The sequence below is a fragment of the Notolabrus celidotus genome, chromosome 17, assembly GCF_009762535.1.
Source record: "Notolabrus celidotus isolate fNotCel1 chromosome 17, fNotCel1.pri, whole genome shotgun sequence".
NCBI lineage: Eukaryota > Metazoa > Chordata > Actinopteri > Labriformes > Labridae > Notolabrus > Notolabrus celidotus.
Genome location: NC_048288.1, coordinates 1,966,621 through 1,989,619, shown reverse-complemented (window position 1 = coordinate 1,989,619; position 22,999 = coordinate 1,966,621). Strand labels below are relative to the sequence as shown.

The 22,999-nt window shown below is 44.1% G+C and overlaps 1 protein-coding gene across 1 annotated transcript; it reads right to left on the bottom strand.

The window, feature by feature from the left end:
• Positions 1-560: 560 nt before the first annotated feature.
• On the bottom strand, positions 561-21,955 carry dcaf11 (ddb1 and cul4 associated factor 11). The gene is made up of 15 exons (XM_034706430.1): positions 21,743-21,955; positions 21,193-21,427; positions 15,452-15,579; positions 14,757-14,875; positions 12,060-12,124; positions 11,746-11,846; positions 11,418-11,564; positions 8,879-8,933; positions 8,384-8,452; positions 8,094-8,151; positions 6,099-6,284; positions 5,720-5,873; positions 4,903-5,055; positions 4,676-4,782; positions 561-1,644 (listed from the first exon to the last, which is right to left on the bottom strand). The coding sequence occupies exons 2-15, from the start codon at positions 21,411-21,413 to the stop codon at positions 1,567-1,569; spliced, it is 1,641 nt and encodes a 546-aa protein (XP_034562321.1). The 5' UTR covers positions 21,414-21,427; positions 21,743-21,955; the 3' UTR covers positions 561-1,566.
• Positions 21,956-22,999: the final 1,044 nt, after the last annotated feature.

The window sequence follows — 22,999 nt, the reverse complement described above, 5'->3', positions numbered from 1 at the left end:
TGCCTTTACCATCAGGAGGTCATGACAGAGTGAATACCTGACAGAAAATGACATTGAATCCACATTTTTGCTCAGATTTTGGCTTTTAAAGGCTGTGGTCTTAAACTTGTGATCTGCTGATGAACAACCTATTTCACTTTAATAGTTAAAACATTGCTTACTTTTTTTTTTTTTTTTGTCTCCCTCCCATTCCTTCTTTTTGCATGTTGAAGCTCTACTTAGAGCCTTCTTAACATCCAACAGTGCAAAATGTAAATTTGTGCCATTTTTCAACTGGTCTTAAAATTTGGATCAGCACTGTGTATTGATACTTTGTGAGGCACTTTGTGAGCATGCTCAGAGGTGTTTTACTAAATAAATGTTACTCACATGTAACAGCTGCATTCAGCTTCAGGGTGAGGACTTAGATGAGGGGGGGGCAGTCTCGCTCTGGACCCACTTTTAGAAGATCTGCTCAATGTGAAGACATAGTTCTGAGTTCACCGATAGCTTCCTTTCTGCATGTTTAAAGCGCTGCATGATATCACCCACAGATACTCAGCATGAAGGCTCATCAGTGATACATTTAAAGGGAGGTTTTATTGTTACTGTAAAACAACGTCTGGATTGATAGAAACCCCTGAAAATTGCATATACAGATAAGTGTGTACATGAAGTCCACACACACATACCCAGTCCCTTTATCTTTAACATTTTATCACAAACATTCAAATCTTTTCACAGATCACAGGTTTATATCGGCCCACACGTTTCCTCTCATTGATTCGGCTCAGGGTGAGTGCTGATCCAGGACCAGGCACAGACTTCAGACCTCAGGCCGTCCCTGTGTTTGAATACATGGTCTAAAGAGTATCTATGATACAATCATTGTGAGTTAAACACTTAAACATTTGGGTTTCCTTGTGATCTTGGTTTGGTGGAGACTTGCATGCTGACCTCTGGAACAGCTGATCGTGACGCAGCAGTCTGTGAGAGTTCTCCATGTGCTGGATCTTTACATGATTAGGGTTTTTAAATGTGGAATTTAAACATGACAGACCTTCAGAGAGGACTCATGTGATCCTAACAGCTAAGTCAGCAAACTGAAAACGGTCTAAAGACACTCCCTGAACACACATCCCATTAAAATACTATACATTTATACAGAATCACCCTCAGCTTCTCCGTGCATTATCCAACTTTGATTTATCTAACTTACCTTTCATTTCAAAGCTCTCTGAAGTAAGTGCTGCACTCAGCGACGGGAGCTTGGGCGCGTTGTTGTGACGTGTTTCAGGCCGAATAAAAAAGCCATGGCCCGTTAACTCTGCGCAAGACAGTGAGGCGGGAACAAGGACAGAAGGAGGCCACAGTGCCCCGTCTGTCCCCAACAGTGTAAGGTTATAATGCCTCTCATATGAACACCTAACAACCACTCTGTAATGTAATTAATAATATCCAGCATTGAATTGAAAGTAATTAAAGTCTCTCCCAGGTCTGAGCTTCTCGTTGTCCTCATGAAGAGACGTCACGTCCTCTCTCTTTGTGTTTCTTCTTCTCTGGTCTCAAAGTTCTTTTCTCCTGCCGTCAGTCTCTGTCCCTCTCTCTCTCCTCCTCCAGAGGATGGGTCTGTCTGTGCTCCCACATCCGCACCGCTCCGTCCCACTGTGGAGGAACACACACAGATAGGTCAGGAACACTTTGATCTACAGCTCAGAGAGGAACTGATTCAAGTCCGAAACACACAAACAGACGAGATGAATAATGCTCTGATATTTGAAAATGAGCCATGTGTGCCAAGAGATGATTTGCCCCAGTGGAAGAAGCGGGACTGGGATGCCCAAGACTGGACTGGTACCATTATGCTTCTTCACTCAGTTATCTAAATCAGATCTAGCTGAAACCTCTGCCCCTGCATGGGTGGCAATAGAAAAAGAGCTGCTGGAACCCTTTTCAATACAAGCTTTCCTTACTCAGACAGGAGGGGACATTCCTTTTAGAAACCCTGTTCTGGCATTTGCTAGAGACAGTTAGAAAAGAGCTCATCAGACCTGTCAGATGAATCCCTATTACAACAAAGGATCATCCATATGTTATGATAAGTCACTACAAATAAATGAGAAATCTATCATGTGGGAAAACTGCGTGAGAGCTGGGGTAATGTTAATGGAAGATCAGTTTGATGGAAAAAATGTACTCTCCTTTGAACAACTAGTGTCTGAATTAGGGATGTAAGGATATATCGCAAGACGGTAAAAAATGGATCAAATAAGGGTTGATTAAAATCCATTCAACTACATTTGTGTCTGGATATTTTTTATAAACAGTAGAAGGCGCTATCTGTATTATACTCCACGTGTTAAACATCATGAAGTCTCTAGCTGCTCTCTCGTCACTCACTGAGTGGAGGTGTTTTAAGTTTAAAGCATGTTTCAGAATCAGCTGACTGAAGGTGTTGATCACAGTGGAGACGCTCAGCTGGGGGCTGCAGCTGAGTGACAGGTCTCCACGAGAGCTTTTTTTCTCCACCGCCGGACTGATTCTGACCCGGTTGTGCTCCCAGCTGACACCTGACCACGTTTAAATGCTTATTTTTCTCAATAAGAAGGAGTAGACAGAAAACTGGACACTGAGTCTGAAATCTGATCCTGTTGCAGTAAATCCACATGTTGTAGTCTGAGTCTTTACTCTATGACCATGCGTCCACAGAGAGTATTTATAAGCTGCTCCTCACGTTGATATTCAGGGTGTTAACATGTTGAACACCTCAATATGATCTGTAGCTGTTTAATACCGTCAGTTATTACACTGTGTCATGAAGGAACATTTGATTTAGGGGGAAAAACACATTTGTCATTATTTCTAACATGGAAAACATTTACGTTTTTTAAATGATTAAATGATAATTGATCGTTAACATTTCCAAAGATCGATCACGGAGAATACTTGAAATTTACATCCCTAATTTAAAGAGATTGACCTTATTTGTTTTAATATTTAATACTTTCATTTGGGAATCGTTCACTTTCCATTTCTCTATGATTGTTCTGAAATTTTCCAACAAGGTATTTTTGTACGGGGATTTTTAGTTTTTTTTAAGTTGCTGAAAAAAAGTGTGCAGTGGTTTAATTTGAGTTACAACACACCTTCAAAATAAAAAAGGATGACTTTGTTTACAAAGAAATATAAGAGAACAAATATATATCCCAACTGTCCATATCTGAGGACTGAAATACAATAATAGTTATTTAAATTTTGAGTTCAATCCAGTTTTGTTGAAAATCGTTAGAGAATCGTGAGTGAATCGCATCATGAACTAAAAATCGGGGTTTGAATCGTATCGTGGGTTGAGTGTATGGTTACATCCCTAGTCTAAATATAATATACCTAGGAAAGATTTTTGGAAATATCTTCAAATAAGAAGTTGTGTGTTAAAAGCAGAAAGCAACAAAACCATTGCCTGAGTCACTTGCATTCAGAAGCTATGGCCTTCAAGCTGAAAGCTTAGAGGGAGGGACATCCAGGATTTATAAAGAATTAAGGAAACATCAACTCCCAAACTATGCAGACGTTAAAGTTGCATGGGAAAAAGATCTAATAATGTCTATAAACAGAGAGGCCTGGGTAAAATGAGTTCAGTCATGGTACTACACAGCCGAGACATGCAGACACGCCTAATCATATTCAAAACAATAACAGGAGTTATTGGACACCCTCAAGATGTCATGGGGCTTAGACAGGACCACAGTTGTTGGAGATGTAATAAAAGCTGGGGCACACTGATCCACATGCTGTATGAATGTGAAATGGTAAAGGACTTCTGGTCAGCTATAGTCAAATGTATTAATGATGTGTTAAAAACAGAGTCCACTAAGAGCCCAGTGTTATGTGTACTAGGTATTTTACCAGAGGAGGATAATCTGCCCTCAAACATGTATCTCAGGGTGAAATGAGCTTTGATAACAGGATGCAGGACAGTGCTGAGAATTTGGAAATCAAATCAGAAGATCTGTTTTAGTGAATGGAGAGATGAAGTGGCCAGGATAGCTTCTTTAGAACAGCTTCTCTACAGAATCAATCATAACAAGTATTCAGGTCTATATGGGGTCCTTATCTGGAAATGATTGGAGAAGGTGACTATGATGGTATTTGATGTGCAATTAATCTGTCCTCTTTTTCTAGTGAACGTCATGTATGATTATGAAAAGTCAAAGTAATATTGTGACCAGAAATACAATACATGTTCACCTGTAAACATCACCAATAGGGATAGGAATGCTTCTTCTTTTTCTGTTTATTTACACTCTTTGTTTACCTTGTTTTCTTATGTTTATCTTCCTTTTTGTTTGTACAGTTTATTGTTATTATTCCTTTATTTAACATTAATATTTTTTGTAAAAAGAAAATTCTGTTTGTTGGTTTTGTATAACTTATATATAATTTGGTAACTTGTGGTAAACATAGAAATACTGAAAAAATGCAATAAAAAAAGTTGAATGACAAAAAGAAAGTGAGTCATGTGACCTCTGAAGTCAGAGACTCCTCCTCCTTCATGATCACTGGATGAACTCGTCTGCTTTAACTCTACTGAATGAACTCTGTGTATGTGAACAGTGCCTCTCTTTAATGTAGTGTAACATGTATGTTCAGGAGCTTCCACACGCTGCCTCCAGGTGAACAGTGTAACAGTCCTCACAGAGCTGCTGATGATGTTGTCCTCGTACGGGTGCCAGGTGACGTCCCGCACACACGCATCGTGTCCGGACAGCCTGGAGACGACGGCGCCCGTCAGCACGTCGTAAACTGGACAGACACAGAGAGTGAAAGATCTTTAACATCATGTTTGGTATAACATGTCCCTTTAATCATGCTAACACAGAGTAACATGAGTGTATCGTTCAGGTGTCACATGGTCAGACTCACTGATGATTTTCCCCGTGGAGCAGCCGGAGTAGATGAACCTCTGCCCTGTGCTGAACTCTGGGGAGAAGCGGCAGCGGATGAGGGTGTGCAGGACGCCGTGTCCCCGGTACGTCATCACAGAGGTGTCTCCGGTCAGCTTGTGTTTCTTCAGGGCTGAAAGAAAGGACAGGACGAAGATCAATCACAACATCATCATCATCATCATCATCATCATCATCATCTGAATCCTCTTTATGATTATTAATAACGAACCAGAGAGGACGAGTTTACAGGTTTACGTTCAGGCCTCAAGAGAGGAAACTACAGCTCAACTCTTCCTCCTTCACCTCCTCTCTCCTTAAACCAGATCTTACTTCACCCTTCTCCCCTCCTTCACTCATCTCTCTATCTCCTTACTCTCTTTTTCACTCACAAACACACACACACAGACCTCCCCTTCTCGTCTCCTCTCCTCTAAATCCTCTCCTCTCCTCTAACTCCATTCCAGTCCTCTCCTCCCTCCCTCCCTCCTTTCCTCTAACTCCTCTCCTCTCGTCTCCTCTCCTCTAACTCCATTCCAGTCCTCTCCTCCCTCCCTCACTACCTCCTCTCATCTCCTTGTCCCTGTCCTGTCCTCTCCTCTAACTCCTTTCCTTGTCCCTGTCCCTGTCCCTGTCCCTGTCCCTCTCCTCTCCTCTCCTCTCCTCTCCTCTCCTCTCCTCTCCTCTCCTCTCCTCTCCTCTCCTCTCCTCTCCTCTCCTCTCGTGTCTCTTCTCCTCTAACTCCACTCCTCTCCTTTCTCCTCCCTCCCACCCTCCCTCCCTCCCTCCCTCCTCACCTCTCTGGGGGACCTGCTGCCAGCGGTAGTCCCAGTTTTGTTGGGTGACAGCCAGGCGGGAGGCTGCCAGCCCTTCTTTGGGGGAGAACTTCCTGACGTCCCAGAGTTTGATGGACTGGTCCTTGGAGTTGCTGATCAGATAGCGGGCGTCCCCCTGACAAAGACATGGCCCAGGTTAAGAGGACTACATTATATAAAGGAGGGGATAAACCTCAATACTGGACCCATTTAAAGGACTCATCATAAACTCCTCTGGGCTGATATTGACCTTTAGTTAATCTACCAATCATCAATCAGATCAACAGCCCAGAGGACTTGAGGAACCTTAAAGTGGCAGCTTGATAAAACACCAGCAGCCCTCCTCTCCTCCACCCCCCACCTTGCTGTGGATGAAGGTGATGCCGTCTCGATGGCCGGCCAGCTGTCCGACAGGCTGCGGTCTGTCTTCCCGCAGCGTCCGTCTGTCCCACACCTTGCACAGCGCGTCGTCACTGCCAGAGAAGAGCAGCTGGGACGAGCTGTCAGCGAACGCCACCGCATTCACGTCGTCCTCATGGGCATCAATCTGACGAGCAGGGAAACAAAAGAGCGACAGTCAGTGCGCCTGTGGTGGAGGGCGTGCGAGCCACCGAGCCAGAGGAAGATGATGTGAGAGGCAGTGTGCAGCACTCGCTCCTGTTCACGTGTCTTTATCTGCGTGCTTGTGCAGAAGTGAGTGTACGTTAAAGAGAGAAACAGAAAGATGAAGAACGTAGAAGTTCAATGTGATGGAAAACACATTTTACTGAAGACTGAAGAACCGTCTCAGAAGAACCGGCAGACTCCAGCTTTGAAGCATGGACACAGATTACACACATGTTAAATGAGCAGCTGTGCACACTGCTGACTGAGGTCATATGAGAACACAGATGATAGCATCACCGCCTTATAAATACTCATGTTGAAGAAAACAGTCCCTGGCAATAAACTGTTGTTGGGATCACGTGGGTCATGTGTTTAAAGATCAAAAACGTCCTTTTTTAAAAGGTGAACTGCTCCTTTAAAGTCCATACACTGTCTCTTTGAAAACTTCTTTTGTTCTGGACTTTTTCCCACAAATATTCTGCTCTAGTGTGAAGTTTAGCAGAAGAACAATGCATGTGGGATGATCGCCAGAGTCTATTGTAATAAATGTCACTTAGACGCCGGTTTGGCACATTGGTGTGTTAAAGCACTTTCAACAATGGAGCTCTATGGCAGAGAGGATTTAAAGAACACCAACACTTACTTTCTGAAAGGATAGTCAGCAACCAGTTAAAGGACTTTTTAGATCTAAACAATCCGTACTCCAAATATTAATCTGGTTTTAAAACCTGGGGAAACACCAACCAATCCCTGCCATCAGGAGCCACATTATGAAACCAATCAAATCCTGTCCTGCCGTTCTGCCCGCCTCCTGCAGAGCGTACATTTCATGTTTGTTTGTGTTTTTAACTTTCACTATGAGAATGTTTTGGTGTTTTCTTACCGCTGAGTGAGACATGAGTTGACGTAGTGCAAAACACAAACACTGTGCTGAGGACCGGTTTTGAATCAGTCACCATCATATGGTCGTGAATCAGCGGCGCTCCTGAATGTGAGCGGGGGCGTCGTTTTGGAGGAGCTCCGAGGGGAGGGGGGGAGGGGTTAGATGAAGTCCTGAGGAAATGCTACATTCAAATTCATGCTAGTTTTCTGTGACTACCAACCCTAGCTTTAAAAGAAAGACAGACCACAGAACACGCCTGTGTTTTTAGAAAAAATGCTGTTTTGTGATCACAAATTTCACTGTATTTGCAAATTAGTTGAACTTTTAAATGGTTGATTGTTTCTACATACTGTCTGTATATATGCTCCATACAATTGAACTGTACTATTTATTTTGACGTGTGCTGCTGACCTCTTGGCCAGGTCGCCCTTGTAAAAGAGACTTGATCTCAATGGGTTCTCATCTGGTTAAATAAAGGTTTAATAAAAAGAAGACTCTGCTGGTCTCTGGGTTTGGTATCATAGTTAAAGAGTTATTAAATAACAACCAGGGTTAGAATCATCCCGATGAATGGGCCCAAGGTCAGAGGTAAGACGGACACAGTGGATTCAGAGGTAATGAGGGAGCACACGAGACAGTGATGAAGCAGATGGCAGAGACCAGCCCCTGACTTCCACACAGAGGGGGTTTTGGGAGGAGGAGGGGTGTGGCTTCTCTGCAGACTTGCAGACGGGAAACCTCTGAGTGAACCAGCTAATGCCGGACTCACCTTGAACCCAGGAGGAAGCACACTCATACGAGGAAGACGAGACTCAGAACAGGGAAATACAGGGAAGGAAGCAGGAACACCTCAGTCTGCACACTAACCTTCAACGTTCGTTTATTCTGCTCCAGATCAAAAACATAAAGGCAGCCGTCGTTCGCCCTGAAAGCAGAGAGGAGACAGAGAATGAATCCTCACCAGCTGAAACAAGAGAGCTTTAAATCAAGTGTGGAGGTCTCCTTTTCAATAACTACACATCTATTCAACTTCAGCCTTGAATCGACTGCTGTAAAGAGACAAATGCTGCTTCAATCGACACATCCAACACAAACTGAAGTCCTGCTTTCAACACCGTCACATGCTGCCTTCAAACATAATAGCAAATTGTACTCACCCTCCTAGGATCTCATTGCCATCTGTGGATGCAGCCAGTGAGAACACACAGAACCTCCTCTCATCTGGGCTACAAAACACACACACACACACATGAAAACACACACAAGCTGGTTGACATCTCAGCAATAGCACCAAATTTAAATCACACCATCACTCTGTCAACTGTACATCAATACGAAGCAAACGATGGAGGCACACGTCTGAAACTATTCTGTTGTTAAGTGTGCAATGAGCTTGTTTAACACACACACACACACACACACACACACACACACACACACACACACACACACACACACACACACACACACACACACACACACACACACACACACACACACACACACAGAGAGAGAGAGAGCAGGATGGATGTGGAGGTGACAGGTTCTGACAGCATCATTCATATCCAGGTGTTAATGAAGGCAGAGCAGGGCTGGCTGTGATGGCTTACCTGCTCTGTCATGTTATAAGTTACTATGAGGGAAACACTAACTTGAGGTCCAAGGCGGTGTGGTTTTCACTGTCCCCGTCTATACTGCACAAGTGAACTGCAGGAAGACACAACAGAGAGTGTATGATTAGAACAGCACGTTGCATCGTGACATGTTGTCCGACCTGGTGGAAGAAAACCTGGGGTTAAAAAAAAATACAATATTATGAGCCTTCTCCTGGCCTTAGATCCTCAGGTGGAGCACTTTTGGTCGTTCCAAATTCAAGGCTCAAATCCAAAGGGGATCGAGGTTTCTCCATCAGAGCCCCTCGACTCTGGAACGACCTCCCTGAGGAGATAAGGCTCACAGAGTCAGTGACATCTTTTAAATCTCTTCTTAAGACTCATTTTTACAGACTTACAGCTTTTATGTGACTTCATCCTTCTAACCGCTTTCACTTCTATATGATTATTAGTTTTAGTTTTCTCCAACTAATTCATTGTTTTAGATTTTATTTCATTATTTTATTTGATTATTTATTGTTTTAATTTTTTTTGAGTATTTTAAAGTTCCTCATTTATCCTTTTCATTTTTTCTAATTTTTCCGATGTGATGTCTTCCTCTTATTCTGAAAACCTCTTCTATTGTCATTTTAATGCTTTTATTTAATTATCTATTTTTATGTATTTATTTATATTTATTTTACTTATTCATTTGATTTATTTATTCTTTTTCTTTTCATTTATCCATCTTTTATGTATTTATTTATTTTATTTATTTATTTCATATATCCATATTTATTATATATTGTTATATCTTTATTTTATTTATTTATTCATTTATTTATTTAATCCATTTTTATGTATTTATTCATTTATTTATTTATCCTTGAAAAACCTCTTAAGCAATGATTTACTGGTCTATTGTCTCACCACTTCATTCTGTTTAATTTACATGTGTTCTTTTTAACCTCTGGTTGTATTCTGCATTGTTTAAATTCCTCCTCCCTGTCTGTCAAAGGTTTACTTTGTTGTTCGAATCATACTTTGTTTGTCAAAGCACTTTGTAAACTTTTGTTTTTAAAGGTACGTTATAGATAAAGTTATTATTATTATTATTATTATTATTATAATTGATATTATTATTATTATTATTATTATAATTGATATTATTATTATTATTATTATTATTATATCTAGATATAATCAACCAACAGTCCCCAGTATAATAAAACAGCCTGTGGTTCCTGAACTTTTCAACCTGCAACCCCCAAAATATACGTGCCAACGACTCAGTTAAAGTAAGAGACAGGCAGACAGAGGAGAGAGAGGGAAAGACAGGATCCCAGTGTGTCAGTCTAAGTCCATAGCAGCATAACTAAGAGCTGGTCCAAGCCTGATCCAGCTCTAACTATAGGCTTTATCAAAAAGGAAAGTTTGAAGCCTACTCTTAAAAGTAGAGAGGGTGTCTGCGTCCCGGACCCTGACTGGTAGATGATTCCAAAGGAGATGGGCTTGATGACTGAAGGTTCTACCTCCCATACTACTTTTAGAGACATTAGGTACGATGAGCAGGCCTGCATGTTCGGAGCGTAGTGTTCTAGAGGGGTAATAGGGCACTTCCTTTAACAGGCAGAAACCTCCAGCAGGACCAGACTCATGTTAGACACACATCTGCTGAGACCGTGTTGGAGAGAGGGATAGAGGGAGATGAAGAGAGAACTTATATCTGGGTCATCACTGGCACATGTCGAGACAAAGAGTGATTTCCTTTGCATCTATAAAGTGACAGGTCTGCATTGAGCAGAGAATAGTGAACAAACACTGAGCATGCACTACGAGTTATATAGAAATAGAGCTTTGTTGTGCCATTGTGAGAATTTTAAGTACTGTGTGAGAGTACACACTGCTGCTACAACTACTACTATCCGTCTCCCCACTATCATCTCTCTCTCTCTTCATCTCCCTCTATCCCTCTCTCCAACACGGTCTCAGCAGATGTGTGTCTAACATGAGTCTGGTCCTGTTGGAGGTTTCTGCCTGTTAAAGGAAGTTTGTCCTTGCCACTGTAACTTGCTAAATGCTGCAAAGTGCTCTGCTCATGGTGGATTAAGATGAGATCAGACTGAGTCCTGTCTGTAAGATGGGACTGGATCTGATCCTGTCTTGATGTTGGGTCTTTGTTAATAATAGAACATAGAGGACGGTCTAGACCTGCTCTGTTTGGAAAGAGTCTGAGGAGAAAGTGTGTTGGGATTACTAAAGCATTTCATTTTTTGCAGCTTCAGACTTTATACATGTTGGCTGCGTGATGGCAGTGGATTTTCATTTGCATGCTAACAGAAAGTTAGCGTTGATCCTTCTGACTTCTTAAAGCAGGAAGTTTATGGCCTCACTTTGGGTCAGATTTATGTGACAGTCGAGGCTGTCAGCAGAAACTCACAGCCTCCAGTTTGAAGCCAAATACTGCGCTTAGTTATTATGAACTAATCAATCAAAGCAACACATGTCGTTACCCCTGTCTACAGGACTCTGCAGCAGTTAGCATCATTGACGGAGAGCATTACAAAGTATAATATACTGTGTAGTCCCAGAGCCTTACTGTAGTCAGACCAGCTGGAGTAGAGCACATGCTGCGCGTCTGGAGTAAAGCACACGTCCAGCACACTCCAGCCCACATCACGAGCCTTCACTGTTCGCCGCAGGTTAAAGCGCCCCTTGCTGGTGTCATACAAGCGGATGTTCTGATCTGAACCAGGAAACACAAGAAAAACACATGATACATGAGCTGAGAAGTAACAAATACACTAGATTTGGTATCTTCTATAACATCCTCATGTTTTTTGTTTCATTTATAACAGAAACTCAGAATCACTGTCAGATCTAATTCAGCTCCTCTGGGTTCTCGTGGTGGATCTGGGCTTGTTTACCTTGGCAGGCAGAGAGGAACATGTTGCCATCCTCACTGTACACTCCACAGAAGGCTTTCTGCTGGTACGTATCCTTGTGGGAAACATAGTTTGGCAGAAAACTGTAAAGAAAAAGAGCCGATATCATTCCAGAGACATCAGCAAGACTCCTCTTACAAACATCACATTCAGCTCACCAATTATCACCAGAACGAGACCCGATCAGTCTCATGAAACATACAGGACGTGCCCCTCACTGTGTTTCTCCATACATAGTCTTTGTGACCCTGCAGCAATGTGTTGATACGTGGATGTGTCAAACTGAAGGGACTTACTGTGTGCGGATACGACTGCACTCTCCGTGGGAAAAGCTGGTGCCTCGACATCTGCCTTGTTCCCTCTGAAAGAAGAACAAACACGGTTAAACATCAACATGGATCTACACAGGCTGGCAGAGAGAGGGAACCTCCTTCAAAACATCACTCCTACATTAAAGGGGTAGTCCGTGTTTATCTGGAGTGGGGTCAGGTCAACAGGAAGTGTGTTACCAACAGGGGATGCCGCTCAGCTCGGCCCCTTTGTTGATAAATGCAACAGAAGCTAGGCTAACAACCGCTGCAGTCAATGCTACCACGTCATTTATAGAAACTCCTACCCTCACTGATGTCGCCGTGAGTTTATAATCCATTAAGACATTCACATTCTTTCCATTTTTGCACGATTCCCAGATGAGACAAATACAGTATGTCAGTGTTCTTCTGCCTGCAGCGTACTGATCAGATGATCAGGTCTATAACTTGTCTTCTGTAGACTGGTTTCTTATGAATTAGGATTTTTTTCATCCCAGCTTGACGTAATTAAGCAGCAAAGGCTGAACATTATCTGGCTGACAGATATAGTTATTAGGGTTGCAAAGGAGTGGAACATTTCCAGTAACATTGGAAGCTTAGCTGGGGAATTTTGGAAATATTCCAAATTGGAAACTTTCCATGGGAATTATGGGAATGAACTGTGAATTGAGGGTAATTTAATGGAAAGGTATCATATCAAAGCATAAATATTTGTTTGTTATAAGCAGACATCCATCCAAAATAGAAATCATGTGTGCATGAGATGGAGGAATGCACAGTGCATGTAGGGGGCGTGGTCTCAATAGTCCTGCAGTAAGCAGTGTGCTATGTGCATGTGATTGAGGAATAGCATAGATATTCAACTGTACTTACATGAAATCTGGTTGTTTTAGTCAGGATTGTGATAAAATATATTTTCCCCAACTATATTTAAGTTCCCTATTAAGAGCCAACCTTCAATTTAGTCAATTCCTGCTTTATTCCCGTTTATTCCCATGGAAAGTTTCCAACTTTGAAAATTCCCTGAATTTTGCAAGCCTACTAGTTACAGAGTTTAGTTCAGGTCAGTCTTCCTCTAACAGCTAGCACAGTGTATTTGATGAGGTGGACATAACATGCGGACTCTGGGTTGTCTCATTATGGAACAAGAAACAAAGAAATATTTAAAGAGTCATTGAAACTGCAGCGTTCAGTGAGGCTAAACTCAGTGAGCCGTATGTGAGCCGCTGGTCTCCTCTGATTCAGGAAGGTCCTGAAGTCCCAGTCCTGACAGCAGGAGCTCTCTGGGTTGAGGGGCTCACAGTTTCCACACCTGCTCCACCAGGTAACTCTGGATCTCTGCTGCTCTCCTGTTAGAGAAGAAGTTTCTCCTCTCTCTGTTCTTTTTCTGTGAACTGTTGTTCATAAAGGCGTCCCTGTGTGTCCTCAGTAAAGAGTCAGGGTCACTGAGTTTTAGTTTGGTTGTATTTTTGTCTCTTTTAAAGCCTGCAGACCCTGACGCTGATGAAGGCGATCAGTGCGCTGCGGGTGGAAGCACATGTATGCGTCAGATCTGAGAGTCGTGCAAAAATGAATGTTTTTTTAAATATATAGTTTGTGCTTTTACACCTTATAGAGGAGAGGACAGTGGACAGAGGAGGAAACAGGGAGAGAGAGGGAGGGGACATGCAGGAAAGGAGCCACAGGTTGGAATCAAACCTGGGTCACCCGCTACATGGGCGCACAACTTAACCATTGGGCTAACGGCCAAATTCCACCAGATCCGTGTCTCTGATCCGTCACAGCACTGGATCTGATAAGTTTCTATTCTATTCAATGTGTTAACTTCTACTGGATCCGCTCCGTTGGGTTCTGGCCGTGTCTCTGATCCGGCAGGTCGGAGTCCTCCGGATCAGATACACAAGACTTCTATTTTTGCCAGATGCCGGAGCACAACGCATCAATCTCAACAGAGCAGATGGAGCGGGACAGGAAGTCAGGTTTCACCAAAACAAAATGAAAACATCCGGTTAATTTTCAGAATAAAACACTCTGTGTTATCACCAGATCGTATTTCACTTAACTACAACAACAAACCGTCAGAGGACCTGAAACATGGATGAGGAGAGGAGGAGGAGAATCCTTGATTCAGTGATTACTGCAGGAAAACCTGGGTCACATGACTCCAGCTGTCCGGAGGTCCTGCTCTGTGCTGCGTTCTGAAAACACAACCTGTGTTGATGGACGAGAGAGCACAGAGACGGACCGCAGCGGATCGGAGACGGACCGGACACAGATCTGGTGGAAGTCCCGTATCAGTCCGCGCCCTGAATGACCTTTTGTGGCAAAGTGAAGCACTGAGGAACGTCTGCATGGAGTGTACACTCACACCAACGTCAGTGTTTGTGGAGGAGTTTCTATATTAACTAGATTACATGGTGGTGTTGAGCCTGTCTGCAGTGGTTCATAGCATGTAGCTTCTGGTTATCAAATGAACAAAAGGCAGAGTCCAGCATCCCCTGTGGGTAAAACATTTACTAATGACTAGTACCTCTACGAAACCACCCCTCTAAAGAAGGACTCTTAATCATCTCACACACTTCTTATAAACCTGTGGAGGATGCAGATTTAAATGTATCATCACTGCTACAGAGTGACCCACTGCTGACCCCAAAACCAACACAATGTCTTTCACAGTCTGACCTCTGTTAACATGTGGGTGAAACTCTGTCTGCCCTTCAGAGAAGAGGAGGCGGTGGCCAGCAGGATCTGGGTTCGTATCTCACTCAGGTCCACCTCGTGTGTGTCGGGTTGGGTGTCCACTGGGTGAGCAACGCACAGAAAACAACATTGTGATCAGAACATGGAGGCATCAAACTGTCAGAGGCTGTTACGTGGCGTCGGACGGGTTCATCTTTCAAACTGCAGGACGGCTTTTCTTAAACTGACATTAAGAGAAGATGTGTGGCTTTGAAATAAAGCCTCATGTTGTGATTAATACAAGAGCTATCTTCTACAGCTTGAATACTTCTCACAGATCCAGAGGGTTCACGATTAAAGGGAGTTATACTTTGATGCATCTACTTCTTATTTGACTTAATCCTGCTCCTTCTGCTTTTATTGTTACACCCATTTTAAAGAGACATTTCCACAATTGACTTAATGGCAACACACAAACGCTTACTTTGGATCTTATTACTCTAAACTTGTGTATTTGTGTTTACAATGTAGCATATTCCAGTGACAGAATATAACACACACAGTCCTAAACACTGTTCATGTATACAGCAACATGTCTGACAGTGAAAACAGCAGAGAACAGTGTAACAGGACTCTGTGATATCATTTAGTGTTTAATCTGTATACGAGGACAGTGATCAGGGTCAGTAAGAGGTTACCTGGTGGATTGTAGCGGTCGCCCAGTCGACCCTCCCAGGCTCCATCGCTGTCCTCATCAGAGTCCGAGTACGACTGGACCAGCTGCAGCCCGGTGGCTCCGCTGCCATGGACCAGTCTGACCTGGCCCCTGCACACACACACAAACACAACCTCAGGTCAACAGGAGAGCAGTCCAAATGGTGTGATGCAATGTCAATACTCAGGATGTTAACAATTAATGGAGTCTGGAACAATTGATTGTTAAGAACTTACTCAAACAAGTTTATTTGTTTGGATTTTCTATCACGTGGATCAAACATCATGTGGTCTCATATTAGGTTCAGCTATCAGGGAGGTGTTTGAAGTTTAAAGCATGTTTCATGTGAATCAGTTAAAGGTTCAGTGCACAGCGGAGACGCTCAGCTGTGCGTCAGGGGTCCACGAGCGCTTTTTATCTACACATGTTCACATGCTTATTCTTCAAAATAAGAACGAGTAGACAGAAAACTGGACTCTGTGAGTCTGAAATCTGATCCTGTTCAGTTCCCTTGTTGAAGTCTGAGCCTTCACTTATTTGACTGTATGTCTGCAGAGATTATGATCCTGCTCCACATGTTGATATTCAGCATGTTTAACATTTTGAACACCTCAATACGATCCGTAGATATTCAATACTGTCAGTTATATACGCTGTGTTGATAAGTAAAATTTGATTTAGGGAAGAACTCCATCCATCCATCTTCCTTCGCTTATCCGGGTCCAGGTCGCGCAGCAGCAGTCTCAGCAGGGAAGCCCAGACGCTCCTCTCCCCGGCCACTTCCACCAGCTCTTCTGGGAGGATACCGAGGCGCTCCCAGGCCAGCTGACAGATATAATCTCTCCAGGGTGTCCTGGGTCTTCCCCGTGGTCTCCTCCCAGACGGACACGCCCAAAAACCTCCCCAGGGAGACGTCCAGGAGGCATCCTGACCAGATGCCCGAACCACCTCATCTGGCTCCTCTGGATCTGGAGGAGCAGCGGCTCTACTTTGAGCCTCTCCCTGATGTCTGAACTCCTGACCCTGTCTCTAAGGCCGAGCCCAGCCACCCTGCGGAGAAAGCTCATTTCGGCCGCTTGTATCTCGCGATCTCGTTCTTTCGGTCACTACCCACAGCTCGTGACCATAGGTGAGGGTTGGAACGTAGATTGACCGGTACATTGAGAGCTTTGCCTTCTGGCTCAGCTCCCTCTTCAACACAACAGACCGGTACAGCATCCACATCACTGCAGACGCCGCCCCGATCCGTCTGTCAATGGTGGCGCTCCCTCATCCCCTCACTCATGAACAAGACCCCGAGATACTTAAACTCCTCTGCTCGGGGTAAAGACTCTCCTCCGACCCGGAGAGGGGAAAAACTCATGTGGCATTGTTTTTGACACAGAGAACGTCTATGTTCTTTTTATTTCTATGATTAATGGATAATTGATCATTAACATTTCTAAAGATTGATCATGGAGAATACTTCAAATGGACATCCCTAGTCAATACACAATAAACCAAATGTTATAACCCAGCACACTGTCTATTTCACACTCTGCAGCAGATGAAGGAACATTGACTTGCTTTAGGGAGTCACATCAGTAATGAAATGTCTGTGTGTTCATACAGACTCTGCCTGATTCTGATCCTTTCACTCTGACTACTCCTCTGGTTTATCACTTACGCTCCTGACACAGACATGGCCAAGTGCTGACAAACAGAGGAACATAATGAATTTCATCATGAGAGATATTTTAACTGCACTCTTTTAATGCACTTTTTATATATTAGCACCGCAAATCTTTCTACACTTAACACCTGCACTTTTTTTTTTTTTTTTATGTATTTATTCTATGACTGATGTGTGGGGCACAATAACTCGCCTCCAGGTGTGCAAATGCGTTTATTTGGAAGTGTAACAGCTGGATGTTCCTGCAGAACTCTGGGGATTTAGGACACATGGAGGCAGAGGAGGCATAGAGCTACGAGGAGGAGAGCTGGTATAAGGAGACGGAGGTTTATGGGGAGGAGATAGAAGCTGTGTCTCTCCTCTCTTATCGTGGGCAACGTGAGATCTCTGGATAACAAGATGGACGAGCTAACAGGACGAGCCAGGAGTCAGACAGAGTTTCAGGAATGTAGCATGGTGTGCTTCACAGAAACGTGGCTGCATCAGGATATTCCAGACCACAACGTCTCCATTGACGGCTTCCAGACTGTTCGGGCAGACCAGCATAGCAGCAAGAGCGCTGTGGGCCTCCAACCATATTATCTGCACAGAGAGATCTCACATGTCATACTGGTAGCTGTTTACATCCCCCCTCTGACAACCAGACTACAGCATCCAACGTTCTCAATGCTGCCATAGCCAGACTCCAGACAGACCACCAGAGTGCCCTCTTCCTGATCTCCAGACAGACCACCAGAGTGCCCTCTTCTTGATCTCCAAACAGACCACCAGAGTGCCCTCTTCCTGATCTCCAGACAGACCACCAGAGTGCCCTCTTCCTCATCTCCAGACAGACCACCAGAGTGCCCTCTTCTTGATCTCCAAGCAGACCACCAGAGTGCCCTCTTCCTGATCTCCAGACAGACCACCAGAGTGCCCTCTTCCTGATCTCCAGACAGACCCCCAGAGTGCCCTCTTCCTGATCTCCAAACAGGCCACCAGAGTGCCCTCTTCCTGATCTCCAGACAGACCATCAGAGTGGCCTCTTCTTGATCTCCAGACAGACCACCAGAGTGCCCTCTTCCTGATCTCCAGACAGACCACCAGAGTGCCCTCTTCTTGATCTCCAAACAGACCACCAGAGTGCCCTCTTCTTGATCTCCAAACAGACCACCAGAGTGCCCTCTTCCTGATCTCCAGACAGACCACCAGAGTGCCCTCTTCTTGATCTCCAGACAGACCACCAGAGTGCCCTCTTCCTGATCTCCAGACAGACCACCAGAGTGCCCTCTTCCTGATCTCCAGACAGACCACCAGAGTGCCCTCTTACTGATCTCCAGACAGACCCCCAGAGTGCCCTCTTCCTGATCTCCAGACAGACCACCAGAGTGCCCTCTTACTGATCTCCACACTGACCACCAGAGTGCCCTCTTACTGATCTCCAGACAGACCACCAGAGTGCCCTCTTCCTGATCTCCAGACAGACCACCAGAGTGCCCTCTTACTGATCTCCAGACTGACCACCAGAGTGCCCTCTTCCTGAGCTCCAGACAGACCACCAGAGTGCCCTCATACTGATCTCCAGACAGACCACCAGAGTGCCCTCTTCCTGATCTCCAGACTGACCACCAGAGTGCCCTCTTACTGATCTCCAGACAGACCACCAGAGTGCCCTCTTACTGATCTCCAGACAGACCACCAGAGTGCCCTCTTCCTGATCTCCAGACTGACCACCAGAGTGCCCTCTTACTGATCTCCAGACAGGCCACCAGAGTGCCCTCTTACTGATCTCCAGACAGGCCACCAGAGTGCCCTCTTCCTGATCTCCAGACAGACCACCAGAGTGCCCTCTTACTGATCTTCAGACAGGCCACCAGAGTGCCCTCTTCCTGATCTCCAGACAGACCACCAGAGTGCCCTCTTCCTGATCTCCAAACAGACCACCCGAGTGCCCTCTTCCTGATCTCCAGACAGACCACCAGAGTGGCCTCTTCTTGATCTCCAGACAGACCACCAGAGTGCCCTCTTCCTGATCTCCAGACAGACCACCAGAGTGCCCTCTTCTTGATCTCCAAACAGACCACCAGAGTGCCCTCTTCCTGATCTCCAGACAGACCACCAGAGTGCCCTCTTCTTGATCTCCACACTGACCACCAGAGTGCCCTCTTACTGATCTCCAGACAGACCACCAGAGTGCCCTCTTCCTGAGCTCCAGACAGACCACCAGAGTGCCCTCTTACTGATCTCCAGACTGACCCCCAGAGTGCCCTCTTCCTGATCACCAGAATGACCACCAGAGTGCCCTCTTACTGATCTCCAGACAGACCACCAGAGTACCCTCTTACTGATCTCCAGACAGGCCACCAGAGTGCCCTCTTCCTGATCTCCAGACAGGCCACCAGAGTGCCCTCTTCCTGATCTCCAGACAGACCACCAGAGTGCCCTCTTACTGATCTTCAGACAGGCCACCAGAGTGCCCTCTTCCTGATCTCCAGACAGACCACCAGAGTGCCCTCTTCCTGATCTCCAGACAGACCACCAGAGTGTCCTCTTCCTGATCTCCAGACAGACCACCAGAGTGCCCTCTTCCTGATCTCCAGACAGACCACCAGAGTGCCCTCTTCCTGATCTCCAGACAGACCACCAGAGTGCCCTCTTCATGATCTCCAGACAGACCACCAGAGTGCCCTCTTCCTGATCTCCAGACAGACCCCCAGAGTGCCCTCTTCCTGATCTCCAGACAGACCCCCAGAGTGCCCTCTTCCTGATCTCCAGACAGACCACCAGAGTGCCCTCTTACTGATCTCCACACTGACCACCAGAGTGCCCTCTTACTGATCTCCAGACAGACCACCACAGTGCCCTCTTCCTGAGCTCCAGACAGACCACCAGAGTGCCCTCTTACTGATCTCCAGACAGACCACCAGAGTGCCCTCTTCATGATCTCCAGACAGACCACCAGAGTGCCCTCTTCCTGATCTCCAGACAGACCACCAGAGTGCCCTCTTACTGATCTCCAGACAGACCACCAGAGTGCCCTCTTACTGATCTCCAGACAGGCCACCAGAGTGCCCTCTTCCTGATCTCCAGACAGACCCCCAGAGTGCCCTCTTCCTGATCTCCAGACAGACCACCAGAGTGCCCTCTTACTGATCTCCACACTGACCACCAGAGTGCCCTCTTACTGATCTCCAGACAGACCACCAGAGTGCCCTCTTCTTGATCTCCAAACAGACCACCAGAGTGCCCTCTTCCTGATCTCCAGACAGACCACCAGAGTGCCCTCTTACTGATCTCCAGACAGACCACCAGAGTGCCCTCTTACTGATCTCCAGACAGGCCACCAGAGTGCCCTCTTCCTGATCTCCAGACAGACCCCCAGAGTGCCCTCTTCCTGATCTCCAGACAGACCACCAGAGTGCCCTCTTCCTGATCTCCAGACAGACCCCCAGAGTGCCCTCTTCCTGATCTCCAGACAGACCCCCAGAGTGCCCTCTTCCTGATCTCCAGACAGACCACCAGAGTGCCCTCTTACTGATCTCCAGACAGGCCACCAGAGTGCCCTCTTCCTGATCTCCAGACAGACCACCAGAGTGCCCTCTTCCTGATCTCCAGACAGACCACCAGAGTGCCCTCTTCCTGATCTCCAGACAGACCACCAGAGTGCCCTCTTCATGATCTCCAGACAGACCACTAGAGTGCCCTCTTCATGATCTCCAGACAGACCACCAGAGTGTCCTCTTCCTGATCTCCAGACAGACCACCAGAGTGTCCTCTTCTTGATCTCCAGACAGACCACCAGAGTGTCCATTGTATTTGCATTTATATCTTATTAATTACTTTCTTCTATTAATATTATTTGATATTCTTACTTATTTTCCCCGTTGTGGGATGAATAAAGGAGTATCTTATCTTATTGTGTATAGGAGCAACTTTAATGACTGAATTCCCCCTCGGGATAAATAAAGTATTTCTGATTCTGATACTTCTGAACAGCTGACTTAGATGCTTCATTTCTTCCCTGTGTCTCTACTTTGATGTGTTGGTATCAGTTGCTTTAACACTCATTTCACCTTCTTAGTAGGTAAGCCAGCACTTCAGCTAAGTCGACGTCCTCCTCAGAAGCTGGCTGTCTGTCTCCTTGCTGCCTCTCAGCCGGCCTGCGGACTCGGCTGCTGCTGCTGCTGCTGCTGCTGCTGCTCTGGCTCTGATCTGCTGCTTCAGACTGCTCAGCTGGGTTGCCACTGGAAGAACCCCTTCCACCAGACATCCCAGAACTGGACTGAGAGCCCATAGACTGAAGGGAGCCTGGCAGGGAGAGCAAAGCAGAGAATGAGTGAGTGAGTGTGAGGTGTACCTGGGGAAGCCGAGGGGAACAGGATGTGCATTAGAGTCTGTTCATAAAAACACACAGAGGAAATGTGAAGACAGAAGTTAGCAAACACAGACTACATTTACTCAAACCACACACATTTCAGTGATCTAACAAAGCCTTTCTACTTCCACCGCTTCAAATGAACAGCCTGTCTGGTATATCCGTGAACGAGAGCTCACGATTAAGATTCAGAGGCTGACTTTGTTGAGTTAGCTTAAAATGCTAACGACTTATCATCACTAATGTACCGTTTGACTGTCAAACGGTCTTCAGGACAGCCTGCAGATCCAGGTCTCTGTCGGATCTCTGCGGGATCGAGGATCTATCCGGGGGTACTGTCGTCGGGTTGCACGTCCTAACAGGAAAAACCACAGATCTGACAGCCCTGTGTGAGATCAGTCGGCTAACAGGGCCAGTCCTGAATCGCCATGTTGTTTACAAAAGTGTGAAAAAACCCTGTGCGTGCCCCTGCCCTTCCGTCATCACGTGATCCGCGCTGACGTCACTCCTCATGCAGGCTGCAAAATAATAGTCTGAAATTATGTTCAATAAAAAAAAATAATAATACTGTCTGAATATGTTCAATAACAAATAAAAATAGTAGTCTGAATAAGTTCAATAATAAATAATAATAGTAGTCTGAATGTGTTCAATAAAAAAATAAAATAAAAAATAATAATAAAATACTGTGTCTGAATGTGTTCAATAAAAAAATAAAATAAAAATAATAATAATAATAAAAATACTGTGTCTGAATATGTTCAATAAAAAATAATAATGATACTGTCTGAATATGTTCAATAACAAATAAAAATAATAGTCTGAAATTATGTTCAATAAAAAAAAAATAATAATACTGTCTGAATATGTTCATTAAAAAAATAAAGGAAATAAATGATAATAATAAAATACTGTGTCTGAATGTTTTTCAATAACAAATAATAATAATACTGTCTGAATATGTTCAATAAAAAAAAAAATAATATTAATAATAAAAATACTGTGTCTGAATATGTTCAATAAAAAAAAAAAAAGAATATTAATAATAAAAATACTGTGTCTGAATATGTTCAATAAAAAAATAAAATAGATACAGAATAATAATACAAATACTGTGTCTGAATGTGTTCAATAAAAAAATAAAATTAATAAATAATAATAATAAAATACTGTGTCTGAATATGTTCAATAACAAATAATTATAATACTGTCTGAATATGTTAAATAAAAAATAAAAATAAAAATAACAATAATAATAAAATACTGTCTGAATATGTTGAATAAAAAAAAATAATACTGTCTGAATATGTTCAATAAAAAAATAAAATAAAAAAAATAACAATAATATTAAAATACTGTGCCTGAATATGTTCAATAACAAATAATTATAATACTGTCTGAATATGTTCAATAAAAAAAAATAAAAAAAAATAACAATAATAATAAAATACTGTGCCTGAATATGTTCAATAACAAATAATAATAATAATACTGTCTGAATATGT

What these genes read in the sequence shown, in the direction of transcription:
- dcaf11 (XM_034706430.1), bottom strand. Translation starts at nt 21,413, where the DNA reads ATGGGCTCTCAGTCCAGTTCTGGGATGTCTGGTGGAAGGGGTTCTTCC. An exon ending in CTGGCTTACCTACTAAGAAG is followed by an intron (nt 15,580 to 21,192) that starts GTGAAATGAGTG and finishes GTGTGTGTGCAG; the next exon opens with GGGCCAGGTCAGACTGGTCC. An exon ending in TCACCTTCATCCACAGCAAG is followed by an intron (nt 5,874 to 6,098) that starts GTGGGGGGTGGA and finishes TGTCTTTGTCAG; the next exon opens with GGGGACGCCCGCTATCTGAT.